Genomic DNA, 21,965 nt, shown 5'->3' with positions numbered 1-21,965 from the left:
ACACTGGATAGGATTAATGGCAGGTTAGACAGTGTAGAAAAAAGAGTACCGATCATAAAAGCACAGCAATAAAAATATCCACAATAAAACACACAAAAAAGAACAAAATAAAATAGAAAGGATCAGTGAATTGTGGGACATCTTTATGTGGCCTAATATACAAGGGGACTTCAAAAAGTTCATGAAAAAAATGGAATTAAAAGATAAAATAAAAAATATAAACTTCATTTCTCAACATAAGCTCCATCAACTTCAAGACACTTTTGTAAGCCATGATAACAGCCATTTAAGTCCATCCTTAAAGAACTGAGGGTCTTGAGAATTTAACCATGTTAATGCAGTCTTTTTTACATTATTAGTGGAAGAAAAATGGGTACGCTTTAAAAGTTTTTTTTTAAGATTAGAAAACAAACAAAAAAGCCAGAAAGAGTCAAATCAGGACTGTAATGTGGATGTCTAATGAGTTCCTATAGAAACTCTTACAAAATTGTACTTGTTTGATGAAAGGAATGAGCAGAAGCATTGTCATAGTGCAGAAAGACTCTCATGAAGCTTTCCCAGGAGTTTTTCTACTAACGCTTTAGCTAACTCTCTCAAAACACTCATAATAAGCACATGTTATTGTTCTTTGGCCCTCCAAAAAATAAGCAAGGAACATGCCTTGAGCATCTCCCAAAACTGCTGCCATAACCTTTGCTTTTGCTTTGACTGGACCACTTCCATCCCTTGGTAGCCATGCCTTGGATTGTGCTTTATCTTCAGGATCATACTAGTAAAGCCATTTTCATTTCCTGCTACAAATCTTCAAAGAAATGCTTCAGGATCTTGATCCCAAAAGATTCAATGTAATCTCAATCAAAATCTCAGCAGGCATTTTTGTATAAATTGACAAGGTGAACCTATAATATGGAAATACAACAATCTGCAATAGCAAAAGCAATTCTGAAAAAGAACACAGTTGAAGAACATTATAATTTATAAAAATATAAATCCACAGTAATCAAAATAATTGATCATGAAACAGAATAGAGACAATGAAAATAAAACCACAATGGGTGGACAACTGATTTTTGACAAAAGGTACAAAGGATATGCAGAATAGAAGGGATAACCTTTTCAACAAATTGTAGTGGAACAAATAGATGCAAAAGATAAACTTGGACCCATACCTTGAAGCACATACAAAAAATTAACCCAAATGTATCACAGACCTAAATGTAAAAGATAAAATTATAAAACTTTTAGAAGAAAACATGGAAAGAAGGTATGACTCATAAAAGAACAAAATGATGAACTGGACTTCATCAAAATTAAGTACTTCATTTATTCAAAACATAGTGTTAAGAGAATGAAAAAACAAGCCACACAGTAGGAGAAACTCTTTGTAAAGCATATACATGATAAAAGACTTATATCCAAAATAAGTTAAGAACTTTCAAAACTCAATAATAGAAAAAAACTTAAGAATAAACAAAGAATCCAATTTTTAATAAATGGGCAAAAGATTTGAATGGTTTACCAAAAAAGACATACCCATAGCAAACAAATGAAAAGATATTCAATATCATTAGTCATTAGGGAAATACAAATTAAAACTATAATGAGATACTACTACAAACCTATTAGAATGGCTAAAATTAAAAAGGCATACACTGGCAAAGATACAGAGGACTAGGAACTCTCATACACTGCTGGTAGAAATGTAAAATGGTATAACTACTTGGGAAAAAATTTGATACTTCATTAAAAAGTTAAATATACTTCTACCTGATATTCTAGCCATTCCACTCTTGGGTATTTACCCAAGAGAAAAGGAAATACAAAGATTTGTACATCAATGTTCATAGGAGTTTTGTGTGTAAAAGCCAAAAACTGGAAACAAGTCAAATGTCTATCAACAAATTAATGAATAAACCAACTGTGGTCTGTAAAACCAACTACTACTTAGAATGAGCTAGTGATTCATGACAACATGGATGAATCTCAAAATAATTATGCTGAGAGAAACCAGAAAAAAAAAAGAGTAGATATTGTATGATTCAATTTATGTAAAATTCTAGAAAATACAAACTAATCTGTTTTAACAGAAAGCAGATCAGTTGTTGGTGAAGGAGGGTGAGTCTCATGGCATGAGGGAGAAATTACAAGAGTAAAGAAATTATAAAAGGGTACAGAGAAACTTATGGAGTGATGGATCTAATTACTATCTTAATTATAGCAACGGTTCTAAAACTTATCAAATTGTAACTTCAAATATGTACAGTTTATTATATATCAATTATATCTCAATAAAGCTGTTTTTAAAAAGCTGTTTTTAAAAAAGGAATGAAAGTGATGGTTGGACTTGTAACAGAAACTTCTGCTCTCTTGAAAAGACTCTACCATTACATAAAAAAGCCTCATCTAGTCACTGGAGAATAAGAGGCCACAGAGAAAACCAAAGTGGACAGCTCCAGCCAACTAGCAGATGGGTGATTGAGGCCATCATGAATTATCCAGCCCCACTGAGGCTGTCAGCTGACTGTAGCCACATCAGTGACCCCAGGTGAGACCAGGAGAATAACCGCTTGACCAAACCCAGTATGAATTACAGAACTGTGAGTAAACAAAACATTAAACAGAAACAGTAAACATTAAATTCCTAATGAAGAGATACTATTGTAAATATAGGACCTTGCCTTTAAAAAAAAAAAAAAAAGAAATAGCTTGATGGAAAGTGAAGTAAGGAGAGTTGAGGCTGCCAAGTTATAGAGATAAAAGCAAAATTCAAAGAGATCCAGGAGCACTGCACAGTAATCACATTCAACAAAGAGTTTGGTCACACCAAGCCAAAAGGGAAAAAATGAGATGAAAGGGTATTGTGTATAGTACTGTACTCCTATGCAACTTACTGTATTCCATCCTATTACATACTCTGGTTTCAGCTGCTATTTGGTGACAATACATTAACATGCTGGGAGGAAAAAAAAAATCACAATGAACAAGGCCTTCTTTGTTAAATTGACATGTCTGCCTTATCTACAAATAAGTTACATTCTAAATCATGTTAAGGGAACCCTCATGTGGCAAAACAGTCTATAATTCCACTTTGCAGGGAGTGAAGGGGAATATTAAGGGTAGCGGTAAATCCTTGAAATGCTAGGCTAAACAGTTTGGAACACATTTAGTGGGCAATAGGAAGCCACTGAAAGGTTTTAAAATATTATAAGAGCTGTAATTCAGAAATAGCTATGGCGGGGCGGCTTCCTGGGAGCACGGGGGTGGGGGGGCGATGACCGAGGGTGGGCCGGTGCCCATTTCTCACGCAGGGATTTTAAAGGTCCCACTCTAAGCCGGGCGCAGAGGCAGCCAGCTTGGCCGCCAGCGCGGTGTAAGAGGGAGGTGCAAACCCCGCCACTGCCTGCTGCCTCCCGCTCACCCCTGCCTCCTGCCTCGGCTCATGAGTGCCTGCCTGCCACCGAGTCGGCTTTGGGCCTGAAGTCGGAGTTCGAGCCCTGTGCCGAGCCGAGGGAAAGGAGGGAGACAGATGGGAAGGAAGGGACGCCATGAAAGAAGGAGGCAGAAGAAAGATTTCTCTGTTCGCTCCAGGAAAAAGACAGCAAACGTGGCCATTTTTTTGCAGGATCCAGATGAACGAACTGCCAAAATTGACAGGATTGTGAGAGGCCAATGTGGTGATCAGCTTGGGACAATAGTACTGGCTGTACTTGGGACAATAGTACTGGCTGTACAGATCCCTGCCCCTTGATCCCCATGCCTAACAAAGAAGAGGATGAGCCAGTATACTCAAATTCTAAACATGAGCCTTGGAGTTTCACACCATCCAGAGCCTCACCATTGCCTGTTGTACTGAACGAGGCAAATAGAGAGGTTTGGAAAACCACGTTAAACAAGGAGAAGACGTACATAACAGATAAGCACTTTATAAGGAGAAGACATATATAACAGATAAGCACTTTATGCAGCGACACCCTTTTTTACAGCTTAGAACGTGAGCAACTCTTCTGGATTGGTTAATGGAGGTATATGAAGTCTATAAACTTCACAAGGAGACATTTTATGTGGCACATAACTTTTTTGATTGGTATATGGCAACACAAGACAATGTTGTAAAGACATTTTAACAGCTTATTGGGATTCATCTTTATTTACTGCTGCCAAACTTGAGGAAATCTATCTCCCAAAGTTGCACCAGTTTGCTTATGTTACAAATGGGGCTTATTCAGGAGAATAAATTCTTACCATGAAATTAATAATTATGAAGGCCCTTAAGTGGTGTTTAAGTCACCTGACCGTTGTGTTCTGGCTGAATGTGTACATGCAGGTCACATATCTAAATGACTTATATGAAGTGCTATGGCCGCAGTATCTGCAGTACATCTTCATACAGATTGCAGAGCTTTTAGATGTTTGTGTCCTGGATGTTGGCTACTTAGAATTTTCTTATGGTGTACTTGCTGCTTCTGCCTTGTATCATTTCTCTTCATCTGAATTGATGCAAAAGGTTTCAGGGTATCAGAGGTGGGATACAGAGAACTGTGTCAAGTAGATGGTTCCCTTTGCCATGTTTATAAGGAAGACAGGGAGCTCAAAACTGAAGCACTTCAAGGAGGTTCCTGCTGAAGATGCACACAACATACAGACCCATAAAACAGCTTGGATTTGCTGGACAAAGCCCAAGCAAAAAAAGTCATACTGTCTGAACAAAACAGGATTTCTCCTCCCCTTTCTGGAGTGCTCACCCCTCCTCCAAGCAGTAAGAAGCAGAGCAGTGAGCAGGGAACAGTGTGACCACATCAGCATTCTTCACCAAAGACAGCTGTGCAGAAGTGCCTGCTCAAAATTCTCTTCTGTCTATTGCAGCGGAGGCATGCATTAGCTTTTACAGATGTTTAAACGGAAAAGTGTGTCTCTTTCAAAACAGAAGTATTTCTGTCGATGGCACTGCACAAGGAGAAGTGTTTCTTATTGAATGCTTAGATTTTTTAATAACTGGGTCAAGTACACTAGCCACCTCCATAACACCAATGCATGCTCCAGATGCTGCTAAGGAGAGTGATACTTGACTTGATTGACTATTCATACAAATAACAAAGGATTGAAGTTGAGGAGTGCCACTGTTGCTGTTGATCTCCCCTCAGGGGTCTGGGTTGCAACGTATGAAGTGGAACAGGTGGTTGTGAGCGTGCGTTATGATGCAGAGCTGGGCTGGGATGTGCCCTTTCCACACTATCAGTTGATAATGTACAATGCCTTTTATGAACTCTTGTAAGTGCTGCTATGTCTGCTTTTTAATAAAGGTAATACTGTCTTCGGAGGAAAAAAAACCCAGCTATGTATAATTAAGATGCATTTCAAGGGGGAAGGGGGGCGGGACTAGTAAACTATTTTGAGTTCTAGGCAATCTAGACAAGATATAAAAAGGCCCATACTAAGGTAATGGCAATGGAAATAAACAGAAGAGGATGGCAGTAAACTAGAGATAGGACTTAGCAACTTCGTGGTGATTGGATGGGAATGCAGAATCAAGGGAATCTAGGTTTTTTTTTTCCCCCTACTGCAGGCAATGTTGCATACTGCCCTTACAAATTGGTGCACTATTTGTTAGATGGAGTACTAGAAATGAGACAATACTTAAAATTCATTTTAATGTTCTTTGTGGTTGGATATGTATTAAGTTGATGAAAACTTTAAACTGAAGAAAACTTCAGGGATAAGTATGACCTAAGTGATATTCTATTTCTGATATTCAGAGTAAATACTCTACCAAACACTAAGGACCAATTCTTAAAATGATAAAGGATTTTCTTTCTTCATACCCCATTTAAAAAGTGTCAGTGGGGGGCCGAGCCTGTGGCGCACTTGGTAGAGTGCTGCGCTGGGAGCGCGGCGACTCTCCCGCCGCGGGTTCGGATCCCATATAGGAATGGCCAGTGCGCTCACTGGCTGAGTGCTGGTCACGAAAAAGACCAAAAAAAAAAAAAAAAAAAAGTGTCAGTGGGATTTCTTTCTAAGTTGATAAGGAGGTGACTGTGGTTTTCGGATATTACTGACATGAGAGAGCACACAATAGCAATACTTGTGTGAGAAAGGTCAGACAGTAAGAAAATTACATGGGGATGGCTGTTCTGGCTTTGACTTAATAATATGCAGAAGGAGAGTTATGCTATATTGTTCTACAGGTCATAAAGTTGTATATACTTCCCTACATATTCAAGTGATGACTTTTTATAAAAGCAAGTTTCAAAGTATCTCCTAGATTCTGCTTTATTCCACAAGAGCTAGTAGAATTAAGCAACCATGCTTATAGTGAAAGGCAGAACAGAATAATTAAGACTTTGGAACTCTAAAACGAGGCTTCGTGGATTTGAACACTCCATTATTAGCCAGGTGATCTGAGGCACACAGTAGCCAATTCATCTTGGGCAGGTTACTTAACCTCCTCTGTACCCTAGATGTACCCTAGTTTGCTCAACGATATGATGGTAATAATATAAATACCTACCTTTAGAGAGTTGTTATGATGAATAAATTAATTATAATACACGTGAAGCACTTACAATAGTTCCTAGCATATACTAGACTCCCCCAAAACTTACCACTATAATCACTAAGTCTTCAAGTAAATAGTTAACTCATATTCAATATACTTCATATAACAGGCTAAGAAAATGTATAATACATTTGAGAAAAAGGACAACTGAAATTAATAAAGCTTTAGAATCACATTAAACTTTCATTTCCTAGGAAGTTCACTTATCCAATACCTATTCTATGATAATGTACAATTTCTTAACATTATTATTATTATTATTTTTTTTTTTTGTCGTTTTTTCGTGACGGGCACTCAGCCAGTGAGTGCACCGGTCAGTCCTATATAGGATCCGAACCCGCGGCGGGAGCGTCGCTGCGCTCCCAGCGCAGCACTCTACCAAGTGCGCCACGGGCTCGGCCCTCTTAACATTATTTTAAATGCACCTTGATAGATTATCTTTTAGTACAAATGGTTGTTTACAAAGAAAAGAGTAAATACTTTACCGAATACATAATATAAAAATACCTGTGACCTTTCTATGACCAAATCACAAATCACTAACTTTTGTAGGCAGAAGCCAAAAAACAAACAAACTAAAAACCCTGTATAACTGGCATAAATGGTTTACTTTAAGTTGGTTTCTGGATTCTGAAAAGACAGAAGTACTGAGCTCACATTCCTAACCTTCTTCTTCTCCTCCTAGGAGTACAATGACTACTAAAAAGCATGCTGGATGAGCTTAGAGGATGTTGTCAGAGTCATCAAGATTGCCTGAGTTTTTTGGGAAAGAATAGGTGCTGAGGAAACAGGCAGAGGGAAAGGTTTGCTTTGCCACTCCTTGTGACACTGGGCCAAGATCTGGGATTTCAGAGTTCCCTAAATAAGCTTAAAAAGCAGAATCCTGTGGTTTCCCTTAGAAAAGGGTTGAACATGTCTGCTCCTGGAAGTGGAAACTCGCTGGGCTTTCCACATAACCTTGCTGACTTCTGCAGGATTAGAGTAGAGCCTGCACTGGTGAAACGAATTGCTCCTACACCTCAGAAGCCGTAAGCTTAAGGCCCTTCCACTCAGAGACAACACCTGAGAGGAAACACCCTAATTCTGAACAGAAGACAACAGTATGTAAGCTTGTCTGCCTCTCCAAACTGACATTTTGTCCAACATCTGCTGGTCTGCACTGCCAGAGACCCACACAAAAGCCTGACCTCTACAGGTGGCTAACAGAACACAGCAAAGAAAAAAACACATTAAGGGAGCTCATTAATTTTATGGTGTAAGACTAAACTAAACAGGTAAAATATGTGGCTCCTACTGATAAGCCACATGGGTGAGACAGAAGAATGTAAGTAAATTAAGGAAAAGGATACTAAGAACTTTCAGGAGTTGCAATTAGAACATAAACAGGACTTTCCAGAGCTAAAAATTTCCTAGTAGAAAAATTCAAAAGATGAACAGATAAAGAATAATCCCTTGTGAGACCTGAACTTTTTGTTCCAGAAGATCAAATGGAAAGAACTTTATGATAAAGACATACAGAGATAAGATAATTATTGAAATGAAAAGAGACTTGTAGGACAAATCCAGGAGGTTTGCAAATAATGAGTTACAGGAAAACAAACAAACAACAACAACAAAAACAGAACAAGTATTAATTTAGGAAATAATAGAAGAAACCTTCCCTAATTGCAGAAACACTTAAATATTCAATATGAAAGGGCTGAGACTCAAGTTTGATTGGGACAGTGGGGAGAAAGTTTAATGAAAACAGAGATACACATCCAAAGATAATATGCTGAAACAACTGAATTTGAATCATCATAAGAAAAATCATTTAGAGAAAAAGAATAGGTTGCCCGCTCCCCCTTGATATCTGATCAGGTTCCTCATGCTCCACCACGTTCCAGTTAATGTCTGATTACCCTGGCCTGTTATGAGCAAGAATCCCGTTAAGTCGGTTTAGCCAGATTCCTCCTTATGCCTGATGTTACCTCCTTGTACTTTCTGTCCACAGACCACAGACCCCCACCCCGATTTTTGGCTATAAAACCCTACTGAAACTAAATACAAAGAGAAAAATCTTAAAAGCAGTTAAAAAAAAAAAAAGTTACATTACTTCCAAAAGGCCGACAGTGTGTTTACTGACTTCTGTACAGAAACAATAAAAGACAAAAGGCAGAAAACAGTGGAATCATATCTTTAATTCAGATAATTAACTGCCAATCCAGAATTCTATACCTCCTGAAAATACCCTTCAAAAATGAATGCAAATTACAGATACCTTTAGACAAACAAAATAGAATTATATTACACGGTTCAAGTACATTCTTTCTTGTAACTTCATACTTACCACTTAAACTGCCTAGCAAATGTTAAGGACCCCATAGACTAATAAATAGCAGGTCATCAATGTTGAAAATCACTGCAAACCTCAATACTTTACCTAGCAAAAAGACCAAAAATGAAGGCAAAATAAAGACATTCTTAAAGAAAATGGAAATAATACTACATGGCTCAAAACAATTTTTTCCTCAAATTACATCCTCATTGGTTATCACTGGAATATGTAGGGAATCCATGAATGTTGAACAAGTGAGAGAAGGAATGTATCTTAATTTTTCTCAAGTCCACAAAACTTGTGATAAACAAATAACTTAATACTAATACTTCAGATTTAATCCAGTTTATAATTTTCCTTTATGTAATGTAAATCAATAGGTAATTAGTAATAGTATTGATCTTGGGATGTTATCTTTTGTTATCTACTCATAAACTCTTGTTTAAAATACATCTATGTTTCTCCATCATAACTTACTTTAACTCAGTCCTACACTTTAACTGCACTTCAAGTTAACTGTTTTGTAAGGCCAGAAAGCAAATGCTAAAGAAAAATCAATTCTGATTTTATTTCAAATTAAAGTACATCCTTCTGCACATAACTATATTGTGATCTCCCCACAATCTATCCCTTTTCACTAATATACATGTGTGTGTATTTATGTATAGATACGTATATATAAAATTGGGAATTTTCCCAAATTGAAGATAACCCACACATTCAAGAAGCCTAAAGAACAATGTTCATATAGGGGTCTTCAAAAAGTTCATGGAAAGGTTCATATTATCTTTTAATTTTATTTTTCCAAGAACTTTGTGAAGTACCCTCATATATGTACTAAATACATATATGAGTGTGGGAGTATTATATATAAAGTTATTAATAATCTAAACTTTCAGACACTTTGGTTTTGGAATACTCTTCATTTCACAATGAAACTGTGGAGAATACTAACGTTTATAAAACAAATGTATTTCACAGGGCCTAGCTTCCAAAGCCCTGTAGTTTCGGGTATAATCTAATTTTTTAGAATTACATATATAAATATTAAGCCCCTGTAGTTTCGGGTATAATCTAATTTTTTAGAATTACATATATAAATGTTAAGCTTGCAAAAGACAGGAAACTTTTCCCAGGCTAAAGTGTCTGTTGTAGATAAAGAACTGTAACACAGCAAAATTGCTGGCTCAAAGGGCAGATGACCTTGGTGCAGGTCAACCTACTGATTGATATGTTAAGAAAGTTACTTGACTGCTATGTAAAAATACTAAGGAAAATGCTGTAGAAAAAGACAGTGTTTGCTAAGAACAAGCTTTTCTTGGTGGATCGACCTAACCTTTTATAAACTGCATTATGGAATGTCACTTTGTTTATTTCACTGATGTTACTAGTTTCCATTTTTTAAAACTATACTTAGCCATAATTCTGCCCATATCCTTGTGTTCTTTGTAATGATTAAATCAACTGAATTTTCTTGTGAAACTTCCTTGTCTTTACAATAAAAGGAAGAAGCTAACTTTGAATCAGGGCTGTCACATTCAGCCTTTCTCCTCCTAATGGGGAAATTACTGAAGTGCAGTCCTTCTGGGCCTCTCAATGCATACACAGTGCTTTGAGTAATCACGTAATTCTTTTTTATGTCTCCGTTACACAGGGGGAAATGTAACATGAAACAGCATGGGTAGTTAGAATTTTATTTCTAAAATTGACAATCACAACTTTTTTCTGCCATTGCACATAGGAATTCAAATTTTTATTTCAAAATAAGCCTACTGATTGTCCAAAAGAGACAAGAAGGAAAAATAAAGTGCAACTAAAAAACTACCTTGCTGGAATTTTAACAAAACCACTACAGTCATGCATGGCTTAATTATGAGGATAGTTCTAATACATGCATCACTCAACAATGGGATAGTTTTAAGATGTGCATAGTTAGGGGATTACATTAGATGATCTCCTCACGTGAACATCATAGAGTGTACTTACACAAACCTAGATGGTACAGCTTACTACACTCCTTGGGTAAATGGTTACAGCCATTACAGTCTTATGGAACCACAGCCGTAAACACAGTTGGTTGTTGACCGAAATGTGACTATCCAGTGTAAGACTGTACAAGGAAAAGCACTGCCAAACTGTTTTAAAACAAACACCACCATTGTTTGCCTGTAACTGCACATAATATAGAGAACATTTTCCTCTTAGGGCCCTGTCACCTATTTACAACAGACACATCAAAACTCCACAAGTTTGGAGGGTGACATCAGGGAAGATAGTGGAATAGGAAGCTCCAGAAATCCATCCACCCATCAAAACAACAACTGAATTGGCAGAAACTGTCTGAAGGAAACATTTTGGAACTCTGGATCTAGGAGAACACTTGCAGTGTCCAGGACAGAGCGTGGTGAGAGGGTTGGTAAATTTCTCTCAATTTCAGCTTTCCCATGGTAAAAGCTACCACTCCCATTTGCCAACTATGTGACAGGCAGCTGCGGGACCCATAAGGGTGGGCAATAAGAACACTGTCCTTCGACACCCCGAGCAATAGAGCAGCTCCTGCAATTGCGGATTCCTCTCGGGGAGACTGCAGCCTGTCAGCATGGCTCACGAGTTTGTGAACAGCAAAATCCATCAGGGGAAGGTGGTCGTGTTCATCAAGCCCACCTGCCCCTACTGTAAAAAGATCCAAGAGATCCTCAGTCAGTTGCCCTTCAAACAAGGGGTTCTGGAATTTGTCAATATCACAGCCACCGACGACGTAAATGAGATTCAAGATTATTTGCTACAGCTCACAGGAGCAAGAACGGTGCCTCGAGTCTTTATTGGCAAAAATTGCATAGGTGGGTGCAGTGATCTAATAACTATGCAACAGAGTGGGGAACTGGTGACGCGTCTAAAGCAGATTGGAGCTCTGCAGTAATCACAGAGTTGGCCCCACGCTGATGTCCCCCCCTTGTGAGCAGGATGGCTTTGCAAATGATGACAGCACTTCCTGGTGGATGGAATTTTGGGCAAAAAACAGCTTTTTTCTTCTTTTGGCTCAGTATTACAAAGTGGATCAACTTGCGCTTAACTATGGGGCCAAGAAGGTTGAAGGACCATTTTGGTTTTTTCCTGGATTGGCCCTTCGGGTTCCAGAAGACCGTGACAAGTTCTGGCTTAGGATTTACTCACTGACCCAAAAGAGGTTCTTCCTCTCTGCATGTTTGTTCCTTACTGTTCTCCACGTGCCAGCATGCTTCTACCTCTAAGCCAGTGTTTCTCAACCATGTTTATCCAGGTCCCCCCTGGGGATGATTCTGTGAGGGTACTTCAAAAAGTTCATGAAAAGATTCTTAACTTTTTGCTACTGTCCATCAGCTGATGTTATTTTGCTGAGCTTCACTTTATGAAATTTGTATTATGAAATCAATGTGTATTTTGAATTTTTTTCTCCTACCACACACATCTCCCCACCCCAACTTATCCCACCTTGAGAATCACTGCTCTGAATCAGCATTCTCGACCTTGCCACCTGACAGATCTCATACGAAATGTTCAATAATTCCCTGAAGGGTATGAGGACCCAATCTGAGAAACTGCATGAAAAGTTAAGCACAATTGGTCTTTATTTGGGGCCAGTGGATCAGAGGCGCAAGTGCAGATGCCATGATCATGTAGCAACACTCTTAAGATTGCCATCCAGGTAATCCTGAACAAGTGTATATTAATTTGATTTATATTACCAGCAGAATTAAAACAATGTAAAACATTATTGTAGAAAACTTGCAGCCCCTTCCCCCATGAGTATGTCTGTGAAAGGAGCCAAATTTGAGAAACACTGTCCTGTATGACACTTTTTATCCCCCACACACTTTGAAAACTTAAAAATCCCTTATTGTGGAGTTTAAAGATCTTTTCTAGAATTAACTTTTCTAAGAGAAGTTAGTTAAATTTCTTCTGTGGGCTATGTGAAAACAGTTGTTTTCTAATGAAGTACTTACAGGGAACTCAGTGATTTTTGTCCCATTCTACTACCCATGTTCTGAAGACCTTAAGGAATGGTATTAATGTGAAATACATTAACAAAATACTTCATGTTTGTCTCTGCCATTAAATAAAGATACATGCTGCTGTCAAAAAAAAAAAAAAAAAAAAAAAAGAACACTGTCCTTCAAAAACTGGGGTTGTGGGTTCTGACTGCTGCTTATGATCACTGTGGGGCTGGCATCCCCAGGGGCTGAAGTGGCATCTGGGCCAAGAACAGATTTTCACAGACAGGACCTATTTATTTTTTCCCCTCCTGGGAGGGAGACATTAAGGATATCTTGAATAATTGGCTGAAAATAGAGAACACACAAGAAGAAATACACACTTTGCAAAAAACAGTTTGGAAAAGTCACAAAAGAACAACTTTAACAATCAAGAAGCAATACCCAGCAATCTCTGAGGGCTGGGAGAATTAGATTTCCAGAGTTACCACAACATAAAACTCAGAAAGTCCAATTTTCAACTAAAAATGACAAAACATACAAAGGAACAAAAATGTATGGCCCATTCACAGGCAATAAAAAATACAACAGAAACCATCACGGAGGAAGCCCAGACACTGAAATTATTAATCAAAGTCATTAAATCAACAGTCTTAAATACGTTCAGTGAGCTAAAGAAATCTATGGACAACAAACTAATGAAAAATCAGGAAAACAATGTCTAAAGAAATGAGAATACCAATATAAGAGAAAGAAATTAGAAAAAGGAACTGAACAAATTCTGGAGATAAAAAGTACAGTAACTAAAATGAAAAATTCACTAGAGAGATTCAATAGTAAAATCGACCACCCCCCAAAAAAGGATAAATAAACCTGAAGATAAGACATTTGAAATTATGCAGAGGAGCAAAAAGAATAAAGAAAAATGAACAGAGTCTGAGGGACACTATCAAGCATGCAAAATGCATGTTATAGAAATACCAATAGGAGAATAAAGGGCAGAAAAGATTATTTGAAGAAATAATTGTTGAGTATGTCCCAAACTTGATGAATGCCATGAATATACAAATCCAAGAAGCTCAACAAACTCCAAGAAGAATAAACTCAAAGAGATCCACAAGGAGACACATTAGAGTCAAACTATTGAAATCAAAAGACAAAGAGAATTTCAAAAGCAGAAAACACTACCTTCTCACACATACAAAGGAACCTCAACAATATTAACGGCCAAACCTCACCAGAAATCAGAGGAATTAAGGGAAAATTAATACATTTACAAATAAACAGGTTTCAAGATGGCGGCGGCTGCGGCGGCTGGCGCGGAGTAGCTGAGGTGGAAAAGGCGGCCACTGGGACTCAGGCAGCCGGAAAACTTGTGGTCCTTCCTCTCGCCATCTCTTAAGGGAGGACTGCTGCTGCTGACCGGTCGTGGGGGGTGACCGCCACTTTGCCCCCAGCAGGAGAGGCTGCCTCATTTACAGGCAACAGCTTTGAAGTGCGGAGCAGGAAAAGAACTGATTCTTAGCTGCAAAAGCGAGTCTTGAAACAGGGAACACGGCGCCAGGGCTGCTGTGGATGCAGCCAGGATCCCGGAGGCTGGGGCCGCACTGAAGGCGGCCAGCTGCCCTATTCAGGATTTGAGGTTTCAGGCCGGCATTAAAGAAGATTCCTGGGAGCACCCGAGCGGCGCCGCGACTGAACAGCCCGAGGCGGCAGCTCCGAGAACACAGAAGGCAACAAACCAGAGACAGAGCGAGCGCCCGACCTGGGACAACACTGTGAGTGATCCCTGGCACAGCTCTGTTCGGGGGTTGGATGCCCACGCAGCTCCCGCCTGCACCACCAGGCCACTCACTGCCCCGGTGCTGCCTCCATTTTCCCAGGTGTGGGCAGCTCCGCCCTGCTCGGCCATCACTGAGCCCATTTGCTTGGCCTGGCGCGGGGCTTTCCGGACCCTGCGGGCCGGCCTCCTCTCCCACTCCCTCCGCGGTTCTCTGGCGGGGCTGGGGGTGTGGGGCGTCCCGACCAGTGTTGGGAGGGCTAGGAAGTACGGGCGGGCCGACTGTCACTCCACCACACCCTGGACTCCGGCCCCGGTAAACTTCCTCTTACTGGGAGGCAGATACCATCTCTGCGACCACCAGTTTGGAAAAAAGCCTAACGAATTTCTGGTTGGGAATAGTGTGGTAGGAGAGTTCCCAGGTCCGCTTGAACCTGCCAGAGAGCAGGCTGCAGGTGGGCACTAGACTCGGTTTATACTGGGGGGATACAAAGGTGAACAAGACCCGAGAAAGATCTACACAGGGCTACAAAGGCACCCAGAGAGACCGGTCGTCTGTGCCTAGCAGAAACCTGGTAGACTTCCTGGGCGAGGCGGTGCTAAGCAGGGTCTTGAAGGCCCAGCTTATAGACGAGGGGTGCAGAAGACACACCCCAGCCCAGCACAGTGTGCACAGAGGGGGGAGACGTGCGGCCAGGGAGGCGGAGACTCGACAGAAACCACACACCCGGTGGGGTCGCCACTGCACGATCTAACAGCCTGGGCCAGAGCACACCGACGGGGAGAAGTCCTGTACAGAAAGTGAAAGCTCAACAGAGATCACATACCCTGTGGTACGTGATCCACCAGCCCAGCAGAGTCCAAGCTGACCAGAAAGGTGGCTCCCCGGAGAAGCCCAAGACCCGAGGCAACCACACACACAAGGCACTAGAGGCCAACTGAGCAGTCACGGCGGGAGCCATACCAAATTGGCAACCACAGCAACATCCTAGTTAGTCATTAGTCTCAAACCGGTGGACTGTGAAACCCCCTGCCACAATGAATAAACACCAAAAAAAAGACACCAGAAATACAAAAAATCAAGAAAGTACACCACCAAAAGTTAATAAATCTCATACTCTAGATCCTATAGAACAAGAAGCCCTTGAAATAACTGACAAGGAATTTCGAGTGATAATTCTAAAGAAGCTGAATGAGATGCAAGAAAACTCAGCTAGACATCATGATGAAATGAGGAAAAGTATACAGGATCTGAAAGAGGAAATATACAAGGAAATCAATGTCCTGAAAAAAAATGTAGCAGAACTCGCTGAACTGAAGAAGTTATTCAGCGAAATAAAAAACACAATGGAGAGTTTAACCAGCAGGCTTGTCGAAGTTGAAGAGAGAACCTCTGAACTTGAAGATGGGCTGTTTGAAATAACACAAGCAGACAAAAAAAAAAAAAAAAGAATCAAGGACATGGAAGAAAATCTGAGAGAGATATCAGACAACCTCAAGCGCTCAAATATCCGAGTCATGGGTATTCCAGAAGGGGAGGAAAATGGAGATTCCATTGAAAACATATTCAACAAAATAGTGGCAGAAAACTTCCCAGGTATAGGAAAAATCACAGATCTTCAGATCCAGGAAGCTCAACGATCTCCAAACGTATTCAACCCCAAAAGGCCTTCTCCAAGACATGTCATAGTCAAATTGGCAAAACTCAGAGACAAAGAGAGAATCTTAAAAGCTGCAAGAGAGAAGCGTCAAATCACCTATAAGGGAGCCCCAATCAGGTTAACATCAGACTTTTCATCACAAACCCTAAAAGCTAGAAAGGAATGGGATGATATTTTCAAAATACTAAAAGACAAAGATTGCCAGCCAAGAATACTCTACCCTGCAAGGCTATCCTTCCGAAATGAAGGGCAAATAGTATATTTCTCAGACAAACAAAAACTGCGGGAGTTCACTACCACAAGACCACCCTTACAAGAAATCCTCAAGGGAGTACTGGGTTTGGTTCCTGAAAAATAACTACCACTGCCATAAAAACCTAAGAAAAATCTAAACCCGCTAGTACAATAAAAATGGCATTCATGAAGAGAAAACAAGCTAACAAAAACACTATCTACAACCTAAGGAACCAACAAACAAAGAAACCAAACAGTAAATCAGAAAGCAAGGAACAAAAGACACCTAAGACAACCAAACAACCAATAAAATGCTAGGAATAAATCAACACCTTTCAATAACAACTCTTAATGTTAAAGGCTTAAATTCCCCAATTAAAAGACACAGACTGGCTGACTGGATCAAAAAGGACGACCCAACTATATGCTGCCTACAAGAGACCCACCTCACCCATAAAGATTCACACAGACTAAGAGTGAAAGGATGGAAAAAGATTTACCATGCAAACAGAAAAGAAAAACGAGCTGGAGTGGCTATTCTTATATCTGACAAAATAGACTTTAAACTAAAAACCATAAAAAGAGACAATGAGGGACACTACTTAATGATAAAAGGACTGATCCATCAAGAAGACATAACAATCATAAATATGTACGCACCCAATGTTGGAGCAGCCAGATTTATAAAACAAACTCTATTAGACCTAAAGAAGGAAATAGACACTAATACCATAATAGCAGGGGACCTGAACACTCCACTGTCAATATTAGACAGATCATCTAGGCAAAGAATCAGTAGAGAAATACAAGATCTAAACAAGACTCTAGACCAATTGGAATTGGCAGATATCTACAGAACATTCCACCCAACAACCTCAGAATATTCATTCTTCTCATCAGCACATGGATCATTCTCCAGGATAGATCACATATTAGGTCACAAATCAAGTCTCAATAAATTCAAAAAAATTGGAATTATCCCATGTATCTTCTCAGACCACAATGGATTAAAACTAGAAATTAATAACAAACGAACCTCTGGAAACTATACAAACACATGGAAATTAAACAGCATTCTACTTAATGACATATGGGTCCAAGAAGAAATCAAGCAGGAAATCAAAAAGTTTATTGAAACTAATGAAAACAATGATACATAATACCAAAACCTGTGGGATACTGCAAAAGCAGTATTGAGGGGAAAATTTATTGCATTAAATGCTCACTTCAGAAGAATGGAAAGATGGCAAGTGAACAACCTAACACTTCACCTTAAAGAACTAGAAAAACAAGAACAATCCAATCCTAAAGTTAGCAGACGGAAAGAAATCATTAAGATCAGAGCAGAACTGAATGAAATTGAAAACCAAAAAACAATTCAAAAGATCAACGAATCAAAAAGTTGGTTTTTGGAAAAGATAAATAAAATTGACAAACCATTAGCATGGCTAACAAAAAAAAGAAGAGAGAAGACTCAAATAACAAAAATTAGAAATGAAAAAGGCGATATTACAACTGATTCATCTGAAATACAAGGAATCATTCGAGACTACTATAAACAACTATACGCCAACAAATTTGAAAATCTGGAGGAAATGGATAAATTTCTGGACACACACAAGCTCCCAAAACTGAACCATGAAGACGTAGAAAATTTGAACAGACCAATAACAATAAAGGAGATTGAAGCTGTTATCAGAAGGCTCCCAACAAAGAAAAGCCCAGGACCAGATGGATTCACAGCAGAATTTTACCAAACATTCAAAGAGGAATTGACACCGATTCTTTACAAACTATTCCAAAAGATTGAAACGGACGCAAATCTCCCAAACTCATTCTATGAAGCAAACATCATCCTGATACCAAAACCAGGTAAAGATATAACCAAAAAAGAAAACTACAGGCCGATATCCTTGATGAATATAGATGCAAAAATCCTCACTAAAATACTAGCAAACAGAATACAGCAACACATACGAAAAATTATTCATCACGATCAAGTGGGATTCATCCCAGGGATGCAAGGTTGGTTCAACATACGCAAATCAATAAATGTGATACACCATATTAATAAACTCAAACACAAGGACCATATGATCATCTCTATAGATGCTGAAAAAGCATTTGATAAAGTTCAGCACTCATTCATGACAAAGACCCTCTATAAGTTAGGTATAGAGGGAAAGTATCTCAACATAATTAAAGCCATATATGCCAAACCCACTGCCAATATCATCCTGAATGGGGAAAAGCTGAAAGCTTTTCCTTTAAGAACAGGCACTAGACAAGGATGCCCACTCTCACCACTCCTATTCAACATAGTGTTTGGAAGTACTAGCCAGAGCAATCAGAGAAGAGAAGGCAATAAAGGGCATCCAGATTGGAAAAGATGAAGTCAAACTGTCCCTGTTTGCAGATGACATGATCCTATATATCGAACAGCCTAAAACCTCAACAAAAAAACTCTTGGAATTGATAAATGATTTCAGCACAGTAGCAGGATACAAAATCAACACACAAAAATCAGTAGCATTTCTTTTCTCCAATAGTGAACATGCAGAAGGAGAAATCAAGAAAGCCTGCCCATTTACAATAGCCACCAAAAAAATAAAATACTTAGGAATTGAGTTAACCAAGGAGGTGAAAAATCTCTATAATGAGAACTACAAACCACTGCTGAGAGAAATTAGAGAGGATACAAGAAGATGGAAAGATATCCCATGCTCTTGGACTGGAAGAATCAACATAGTGAAAATGTCCATACTACCCAAAGTGATATACAAATTCAATGCAATCCCCATCAAAATTCCAAAGACATTTTTCTCAGAAATGGAAAAAACTATTCAGACATTTATATGGAACAATAAGAGACCACGAATAGCCAAAGCAATGCTGAGCAAAAAAAATAAAGCTGGAGGTATAACACTACCTGACTTTAAGCTATACTACAAAGCTATAATAACCAAAACAGTATGGTACTGGCATACAAACAGACACACTGACCAATGGAATAGAATAGAGAATCCAGAAATCAACCCACACACTTACTTCCATCTGATCTTTGACAAAGGCACCAAGCCTATTCACTGGGGAAGGGACTGCCTCTTCAGCAAGTAGTGCTGGGATAACTGGATATCGATATGCAGGAGAATGAAACTAGATCCATACCTCTCACCGTATACTAAAATCAACTCAAAATGGATTAAGGATTTAAATATACACCCTGAGACAATAAAACTTCTTAAAGAAAACATAGGAGAAACACTTCAGGAAATAGGACTGGGCACAGACTTCATGAATACGACCCCAAAAGCACGGGCAACCAAAGGAAAAATAAACAAATGGGATTATATCAAACTAAAAAGCTTCTGCACAGCAAAAGAAACAATTAAAAGAGTTAAAGGACAACCAACAGAGTGGGAGAAAATATTTGCAAAATATACATCTGACAAAGGATTAATATCCAGAATATATAAGGAACTCAAACAACTGTACAAGAAGAAAACAAGCAACCCAATTAAAAAATGGGCAAAAGAGCTAAGTAGGCATTTCTCTAACGAAGATATCCAAATGGCCAACAGACATATGAAAAAATGCTCAACATCACTCAGCATCCGGGAAATGCAAATCAAAACCACATTGAGATACCATCTAACCCCAGTTAGGATGGCTAAAATCCAAAAGACTATGAACGATAAATGCTGGCGAGGCTGCGGAGAAAAAGGAACTCTCATACATTGTTGGTGGGACTGCAAAATGGTGCAGCCTCTATGGAAAATGGTATGGAGGTTCCTTAAACAATTGCAAATAGATCTACCATACGACCCAGCCATCCCACTGTTGGGAATATACCCAGAGGAATGGAAATCATCAAGTCGAAGGTATACCTGTTCCCCAATGTTCATCGCAGCACTCTTTACAATAGCCAAGAGTTGGAACCAGCCCAAATGCCCATCATCAGATGAGTGGATACGGAAAATGTGGTACATCTACACAATGGAATACTACTCAGCTATAAAAACGAATGAAATACTGCCATTTGCAACAACATGGATGGACCTTGAGAGAATTATATTAAGTGAAACAAGTCAGGCACAGAAAGAGAAATACCACATGTTCTCACTTACTGGAGGGAGCTAAAAATTAATATATAAATTCACACACACACATACACACACACACACACACACAAACCGGGGGGGGGGGGAAGAAGATATAACAACCACAATTATTTGAAGTTGATACAACAAGCAAACAGAAAGGACATTGTTGGGGGGGAGGGGGGAAGGGAGAAGGGAGGGAGGTTTTGGTGATGGGGAGCAATAATCAGCTACAATGTATATCGACAAAATAAAATTAAAAAAAAAAAAAGAAAAAAAAAGACAACTGGATGTAAGGAAATCTATAATTTGTGAAATGAAAAAGGAATATTATTATAAAAATAATAACAGAATCTGTAATTATAAAAAAAAAAAAAAAAAAAACAAATAAACAAAAGCTGAGGGAGTTTGTTACCAGTGTTCCTGAAGAAAGTCCTGCAGGCTGAAATAAAGACATTAGATAATAACTCGAAGACTAAGAAAAAAATGTAAGAACACTAGAGTGAAGGAATTTCATATATAAATATAAAAGCCAGTATCAATGTACTTTTGGTTTGGTTTACAACTTGCCTCTTTTTCCTCTATGATTTAAAAGGGAAATGCATAAATAATAATTATAAACCTATGTTAATGGGTACTAAATGTATGAAGATGTATGTAATCATTGACAATAACATAAAGGTACAGAGATGTATAGGAACAGAGCGTTTGTGTACTACTGAAACAGAACCGATATTATTCAAACTAGATTGTTATAAAATATTAAATCTAATGCCCAAGGTAAACAATAAGATAATAAAAAATACAGAAAAAGAAGAAAAAAGTCAAAATGGTACACTACAATATATCAACTAATTACTAAAAAAGGGCAGTAATGGAGGAACTGAGGAACAATAAAAAAAAAGACACAAAGAAAACAAATAGTTAAATGGCAGGAGTAAGTCCTTTATCAGTAGTCACATTAGATGTAAATGGATTAAACTCTACTATTAAAAGTAAGACACTGGAAGATGGAATTTGAGGGGAAATAACCAACCCAGAATCCATCAATATGCTGTTTACTTCAGATATAAGGGCACAAAGAGGTCAAGAGTCAAAGAATGAAGAAAGATATCCCATGTAAACAGTAACCAAAATAGCAGGAGTGGATATATTATTGACAGACAAAATAGACTTTAAATCAAAAAGGTTCCCAGGGACAAAAGACAAGACATGTTGACAAAAGATTCAATACAACAAGATATAACAATTATAAAAATATACACACCTAACAAAGGGGCCCTAAAATATGAGGTTACTTCAAACAGTTCATGGAACTCAAATTACTAAAATCAGAAATGAAAAGTGGC

At 38.7% G+C, this 21,965-nt stretch overlaps 2 protein-coding genes and 1 pseudogene across 5 annotated transcripts in view; 2 read left to right on the top strand and 1 right to left on the bottom strand.

The window, feature by feature from the left end:
- Nucleotides 1-21,965, bottom strand: part of RIC1 (RIC1 homolog, RAB6A GEF complex partner 1) — a 143,632-nt gene that overhangs the window by 79,704 nt on the left and 41,963 nt on the right. The gene's annotated exons all lie outside the window — the stretch shown is intronic.
- LOC134365052 (G1/S-specific cyclin-E1-like) lies at nt 2,487-7,585 on the top strand (annotated as a pseudogene).
- LOC134365168 (glutaredoxin-1-like) lies at nt 11,418-11,817 on the top strand. The gene has a single exon (XM_063081363.1). It carries the CDS (start codon nt 11,470-11,472, stop codon nt 11,788-11,790), a length of 321 nt encoding a protein of 106 aa, XP_062937433.1. The 5' UTR covers nt 11,418-11,469; the 3' UTR covers nt 11,791-11,817.

This window comes from Cynocephalus volans, chromosome 16 (assembly GCF_027409185.1).
Source record: "Cynocephalus volans isolate mCynVol1 chromosome 16, mCynVol1.pri, whole genome shotgun sequence".
NCBI lineage: Eukaryota > Metazoa > Chordata > Mammalia > Dermoptera > Cynocephalidae > Cynocephalus > Cynocephalus volans.
This window is presented reverse-complemented; position numbering and strand designations above follow the sequence as displayed.

Coding starts and splice junctions, on each gene's coding strand:
- LOC134365168 (XM_063081363.1), top strand. CDS start 11,470: ATGGCTCACGAGTTTGTGAACAGCAAAATCCATCAGGGGAAGGTGGTC.